The 6,598-nt window shown below is 41.2% G+C and overlaps 2 protein-coding genes across 2 annotated transcripts in view; one reads left to right on the top strand and one right to left on the bottom strand.

Annotated features, from left to right (window-relative positions):
* On the bottom strand, positions 1-4,056 carry crb3a (crumbs homolog 3a). The gene is made up of 4 exons (XM_017425399.3): positions 3,598-4,056; positions 2,238-2,416; positions 1,027-1,076; positions 1-921 (listed from the first exon to the last, which is right to left on the bottom strand). The coding sequence occupies exons 2-4, from the start codon at positions 2,362-2,364 to the stop codon at positions 712-714; spliced, it is 387 nt and encodes a 128-aa protein (XP_017280888.1). The 5' UTR covers positions 2,365-2,416; positions 3,598-4,056; the 3' UTR covers positions 1-711.
* A 1,363-nt stretch (positions 4,057-5,419) lies between these two features.
* Positions 5,420-6,598, top strand: part of asf1ba (anti-silencing function 1Ba histone chaperone) — a 5,502-nt gene continuing 4,323 nt past the window's right edge. Inside the window, exons 1-2 of the mRNA XM_017425312.3 lie at positions 5,420-5,607; positions 5,683-5,824. Coding sequence (XP_017280801.1) covers positions 5,716-5,824 — 109 coding nt within the window. The 5' untranslated portion in view covers positions 5,420-5,607; positions 5,683-5,715. The remainder of the gene's footprint in view (positions 5,608-5,682; positions 5,825-6,598) is intronic.

The raw sequence follows: 6,598 nt of genomic DNA, 5'->3' as shown, positions 1-6,598 counted from the left end.
TTTCATTGCAGAAATATTTGACTATTTATTTGATAAAAGCATAAATGTTCACAATGTGACAACATTTCTGGTTGATTATAAAGAAAGATGAATTGCATGATTGGTGAAATGATTAAACATGTGACTTCAGATCAGGATTGTTCAAAGATTCCTTCAAAGTGTAAACAGTTGATTGCTTTGAGTAATTTCCACAGAAAAAGGACATTTTTAATCACAAGTAGAGCTCCTTGATAGTTTATGTTTAAAAGGCATTTCAAAAGTCAAATAAATAAAGACTTCATTAACGTCTTTGTCCTTTTCAAAGAGTTTAGACTGAAATGGCAATAAAAAGAGTAACTCTGAGGTCAAAGATGAGTGAGTTTGGGAACTGAATCAAACAGGCGACGCTGTAAACTGTCTAATAAGGCCAACATCTCTAAACTAAAATGCTTAGTGGTTACACAATACTGCAGCTTCATCCGTGCATAATCAACATCCAGACATGTTTGAAATGTTCTCAGATCCATCCAGTCCTTCTCATCAGCGGACCGTGCAGAAACAGCTCAGTGCTTTGTTGAAAAAGGGAACAGTAAGGACCTCCAAGTGCTGTGGACTTTCAGCGCTTCCTCTTCAGCCTCTCTTGAGCTTGAAGAACTTTCCTTCACTTTGTCGTGTTGAAAGCAAAAGCTCCGTGTTTGCCTCCCGAGTCGTCGCGGGCTTTTAGCACAAGTCTCAGATGAGTCTTTCCTCCTTTGGTAGCTTCAAAGCGTCGGGCGCGGCCACGCTGCGAGTGCCGGACTGTTCCTCAGCACTGGGTCTGTAGGTCCCTTCAGTCTGCCTTTTCTTTTTCACCACACAGAACAACCAGCTGAGGACAGCCAACACGATGGCCAGGACGCCCAGGGTGACCGTCGGGGCCACGATAGCTGCGATGTTTGGACCCTGAAAGGAGAGGGGCATCGTGTTAACGACGGCTGTCCTGTTATCACTGAAACATCACTAATGCTGGTAACTAATACGTCCTCAGGAGAGGAGTCTTGGACTCACCGTGGTGGTGTTACTGGACTTTTTCTCATTTCCATCTATGGTATAATTTCCTGTAAAACAGGAAACAAATACACATCAATAAAATGTGGAATCGTTGGAATTTGTAATTTTTTTTGTCAGATACATCCATCTTTTTACACTGCTTCCTTCTGTGGACAATACTCCATTTTGTGTGAGCTTCCAGTTAGCAGCTCAGCTCTGTTCTTCTTCTTTAACAGAAAAAAAAAAAGCTACGCGTTTGTGTTCAATCGCAGCTTTAGCAAAACATCTCCTTAAAGGCTGGAAGGATTTTAATAAAACTCTCAGAAAGGAATCACTGGATGTAGATCTACAACTGATTAACTCTTAGAGTCACTCCCATTCAAGATGGTCACCAAAGCTCAACGACCTTATTAAACACAAACATGGATACAACTATTGAAAGATATTGAGCTAAAATTTGATGTGTTGGTGGCTGAGAGTCTAATAATTTCCATTAAATGTTGTTTTTTTTCTTTTTCATGCTTCTTTTTTTTTGCTCTCTGACAAAAAAAAAAAAAAAAGCCGGAAAAGAATTTGCAATACAGCAAAAGTTACTTTTTAACTGAGTCACACTCGGGAGCGACAGATCCTCCTCCAGTGCCGAGCCGGTTATCAGCCGTCTGACCCGTGTCCAGCCGTGTGATCATTCTGTTACCTCACGGAGCTCCTCGCTAACTTCTCGCCCGGCAGAGCGGAGAAGCAGGAGGAGAAACTCAGGAATGCAGAGCGAAACACTACGTGGATCTGAACGTTAGGTGGAGGGTGGAGGGTGGGACTCAAATCGCACATTTTGTTTGTGCTCCAAAGAATAAAGAGAACGCTTTGTTTTGAAAACTGAAACCTGCCCCCATGCCTTCCTCTGAGTCAATCATTCACTAAGGCAAATGGTAAGATTGTCAAGGACAAAAGTACAACTTGATAAGAGGCGGTGGGGGTTAGAGAGAGGGCAGCTGTGGTCACACACTCATGTGGAGCTGGGTTCTTCGTTCTTCTCTGAAAATAAAGTTTGTACAGAAACGCTGACAAGCCTGAATACGTATCAGACTGTTCGTGCTGTCTCCAAAGTTTCCTTATGTGTCACTGAAAGAGTTAATGGTGTGATTATGTGTGTGTGTGTGTGTGTGTGTGTAGGTGCGGTCGGATGGATTGCTCATTTGTATGGGAGTGTTTGAGAGCGGCTGCTAACTCACCCCACACAGGATTACTGCTCAGAACCAGGAAGAAAACGCTGCCGACCACGGCTCCAGCTTTGGTCGGCACACCTGGACACAGGTCCGCCTGGGGCCCGCGGGGCCCGCTGAGGGCAGACGGGGCCATCGGGGCATCAGCTTGGGTCCATGTCCCTGGCTCGCTGAGAGGATTTGCTGCCCTTTTACAACAGATGAAAACAGATTATTATTATTGTGTCAGTGATGAGTCAATGGTCACACCATCATTTTATTTTCATGCTTTTTACCTCTGATAACTTTTTTAACCATTTATATATCAACATTCGGCTCGATTGGGAACAGCGTTCAGTAACTTTTACTATTTGTTGTTTCTATACTTTTTTAACTTTATTTACAAACATTTACTCTATAGAAACATATTCAGATCTTTCGGATGCCTTCAGAAGCATAGCTCTCTAAATAGTCTTCTTACGATGAGTTTAGCTTTTACCTCCAGTTTTTTATTTTAATTTTTAGCCACTGATTTTCTCATTTTAGAAGTCCGGCTAAATGTATCTTTTGGCTATGGATTTACTGATTTTACTTACATTTTAACTGATTTTAGCTTTTAGCTACTGTTTTGCTCATTTTAGCTTTTAGTAAAGGTTTTTCTGATTTTAGATAGTTTTGCTAATTCTAATTTTTAGCTTCAGGTTATGATGATTTTAGTTTTTAGCTATGGCTTTGTTCGTTTTAGATTATAGCTACAGTTCTGCTAATTTTAGCTTTTAGCAGCAATTTTTCTAATGATCTATGGTTTTGTTAACATTAGCTTTTAGCTGTGGTTTTGCTGATTTTAGCTTCTAGCTACGGTTTTGCTTATTTTAGGTTCCAGCCACTAATTTTCTAATTTTAGAGGTGCTTTTTCTAAGTTTATCTTTTAGCTACAGTCTTGCTGAGTTTAGTTTTTAGCTTCGGTTTTGCTGATTTTTGTTCTGTTCTGCTTGTTTTAACTTTAATTCAGTTTCAGCTTCTTTCACAATGTTCAGCACTCAGTATTCACTGTGCACCTTTACAGAAAATGCTATTTCTCTGCTTATCATTATTATTATCATTACTTTGATTACCACCATCATTATTATTATTGTTTCTCCTGTTATCACCATTATTATTATTATTATTATTATCAACAGTGTGCCTGGACGAGCTGTCCAGTTCCTGTGAGGCTCAGTCAGCCGCTCTGACTCACTTTCAGTCTGATGCTGAATCATGAAACCTGCTCACAAAGAATAATAAGCTATTAATAGCTCACCAAATACCCTCAGAATCAAACATCATTACTGTGACAGTCCTTAAAGAAGTAAATAATAAAATCGTGTGAATAATGTGAACTCCAGCATACCCTGATCCAGCTGATGGTCGCCGCGAGCCGGGAGCCCTGAGCAGGTTCCTGTTCCGGTCCAATAAAAAGCCTCCCGCTGACAACAACAGGTGACACGAACTGATAAAAGCTTTCTGAAACTCTCAGGGAAGAGTTCTTCACACCGAGCTACATCCTCTGCCCTTCTCTATCCCTTCATGGAAAGCAGTTTTCTTTTCTTTTCTGTTCTTTTTTCTCTCTCTCCCCTTTTCGCTCGGCTCCTCGCAGGTCACGTGCTCCAGGTTCGTGTTACACCGCCTACCTGAGCTCAGGTGGAGCTGCAGCAGGCCGGACACATCCTCCTTTGTGCGGAGTGGGAGAAAAGGAGAAAAGAGCGGCTCCCTGAAGCGGAACGGATCCCTCCTCTCTGCGGCTCAGATAATCCCGGTGCTTCCCTTGGATGCTTCTCCTGAAGCTCCTTCTGTTAATCTGAAGCAGAGTTTGGTTTCACTCCCGGTCTGGAGGTGGAGGTGGAGGAGGAGAATGAGGGGGAGGGGGAGGGGAGCAAACAGCGCCTCCAACAGGTGGCAGGGCTCCCATCGGGAGACGGGAAATCAACATTCCTGGGATTTTTTAAGGATGAATTGGGAGGCCGGCCGGTCCAGCGGGGCTCTAATCCTCCCTAATCTGCCCTCCTCAGACTCAGAGAGGGGCTCTGCTTCAGGTCTAATCCGGCCTGGTGTTCATGTGGCTGCAGTGTGAGAGAACTGAGGAAGGAGACACACATTTCTTCTGTCCTTCTGCACCAAAACCCTTCTCCTCTCTGGTGCCTGCTGTGAATGAGACCACAAAGACAAATTCACCTGCTGGTAAAACTCTAACTGAAAGGTGGATTAAATGAACATAATTTACAAACATGGAGTGGGAATGAGGCAGGAGGCCTCATCCGTGTGGACATCAGAGACTTAAAACTCAACTATCTGCATCTAATGCAGTAATGAAGTGTGGATGTTGAGAGGCTGAATGACTTCCCTGAAATGTGTTGCAGAATGAAAATAGTTAAAGGTCAGACGAGCTGAGCAGTAGCTAAAATGAGCAAAACCAGATAAATGATACAATTACTGTAGCGAGACACCGGCTAAAAGGAGAACACGAAGACAAAAATAGAGCAAATATACTGACGTCAAAGTCAGAGTGCAATGTTTGATGAGGAAATGAATAAATCTCATTGTATTTCTGTGGGGAAAAGGTAAAAAAAAGTAAAGTATTTCAAACTGTACATAAGTTACAATTACTAAAAGTCATAGCACACTACAATAGAACAATCAGAAAAGCGTATATAAAATAGCACAAAGTATGCAGAAGTAGACTGAATCAGCAACTACAATGTTAATGGAAAAAAAGAATAACTGTTGTGTTTAGACCAATTTGTGCTGGCACAGATGCATATTTTTGTTGACTGTAAAACAAAGATATTGCCAAGACTGACAAAGTTTCACTTCCTGGTGAGAAAACAAACAATTTTATTGGAGCAAATTAGTTCTTTCCCCACACCAAAGGTGTGGATTTCAGTTTTAGTCTATACAACTTCTAAAGTTTAAGTTTTTGAATGCAGGAGAACCAAAAAAGAGCAAGAAATGAAAATTATTGCAAAGAAGGAATGGTTCTATATCAAAAGAAGTCATTTGTAAATAACTATTAGACGGCTGGGATTAAATAAAAATGGTGTAACTGATCATATAGAAAATGTAAATAAATATACTGAGGCAGCAGGTAATTTAATGTGTGGTAATGTGTATTTTTGCCGCTAGGGGACAGTAGAGGCCCTTGGCTTCGCTTTTTATTGAGATTTCACTTCGCGTCCCTCCCGCTTGCCGTAGTCGCAGTGAAACCTGGGTAGGACAGTCAAAGCGGCGGGAGAGCGGCAATTTATTGCCAATTTGCTAAAAATATTGACATATTTGTTTAACTTTGACACACTGTTAAGCGTAATAGTAGCCGTGTGAGAAAGGTACACGCCCTAAACTACAAGTGCGCGTCTGGACACCAGAGGTAATGCCTTTGTGGCGGTGTTGCGTTTAAAGCGCTGCCTGGAAAATTGGACTAACGCGCTTTGTTTTCGACTAGCCCCCTTCTCTTCGTTTCGGCGCTTTGGCAACAATGGCGAAGGTACAGGTGCTGAACGTGGCCGTCCTCGACAACCCGAGTCCCTTTGGAAACCCCTTCCAGTTCGAAATAACATTCGAGTGTATGGAGGACCTCCCTGAAGGTAGGCTGGTTGAAGAGTCCTAGGCTAAAAAACAAAACAAAAAAAAGACGAGTGTTGATTTTTAAGGAGACCAACGGTTAACGACTTCCGTCCAGAAAGTTAACGGCGCATAAACAAAATATATACTGAAATACGGTGACAGCACAGCTTGGTTTATAAAAGCTCCAGGTTATTAAATTAACTAAAATGATGTATTGTTCTGTGTGATGCCAGATATATCAGTATAATACTCATCAGTCAGATAAATGTGAATTATTTTTCTCTAGAAAAGTGCTCCCTGATCTTGATCTGTTGATGTAACTCGTTACAGTGTAGTGCAAAAGTTTGAAAACACCTGGAAATTACATATTATCTGCCTCCAAGAAGCCAGGCTTTCTTGTAACTTCATAAAGTAATTTCTGTGGGCTTTCTGAATTATTTCAGCGTTTTCACAGGAATGTTATTGTTTATGAAGCCTCTTATTTTTTGACTTCTTCATCTCCTAGTTGGACCAATGTTGTCAGAAATTACAGACCTCCCGGCAAAAATAATGACAGAAGATTAGAAAATTAGAAGCACTCCGCCAAGACCCATTATTAACAATGACGTTATGTGGTGACGTCACACGTCGATGTCATCACTGTATACAGGTGCTGGTCATAAAATTAGAATATCATGAAAAAGTAGATTGATTTCAGTAATTCCATTTAAAAAGTGAAACTTGTATATTATATTCATACATTACATACAAACTCATATATTTCAAATGTTTATTTCGTTTAATTTTGATGATTA

This window comes from Kryptolebias marmoratus, linkage group LG12 (genome assembly GCF_001649575.2).
Source record: "Kryptolebias marmoratus isolate JLee-2015 linkage group LG12, ASM164957v2, whole genome shotgun sequence".
Classification (NCBI taxonomy): domain Eukaryota; kingdom Metazoa; phylum Chordata; class Actinopteri; order Cyprinodontiformes; family Rivulidae; genus Kryptolebias; species Kryptolebias marmoratus.
The sequence above is the reverse complement of the archived record's forward strand: the minus strand, read 5'-3'. Positions and strand labels throughout refer to the sequence as shown.

Excerpts from the sequence above, each read along its gene's own strand:
- crb3a (XM_017425399.3), bottom strand. The coding sequence starts at position 2,364 with ATGGCCCCGTCTGCCCTCAGCGGGCCCCGCGGGCCCCAGGCGGACCTG. Across the intron at positions 1,077-2,237 it reads GAGCAGTAATCCTGTGTGGG|GAAATTATACCATAGATGGA; the intron begins GTGAGTTAGCAG and ends CCTGTTTTACAG. Across the intron at positions 922-1,026 it reads AGTCCAGTAACACCACCACG|GGTCCAAACATCGCAGCTAT; the intron begins GTGAGTCCAAGA and ends CTCTCCTTTCAG.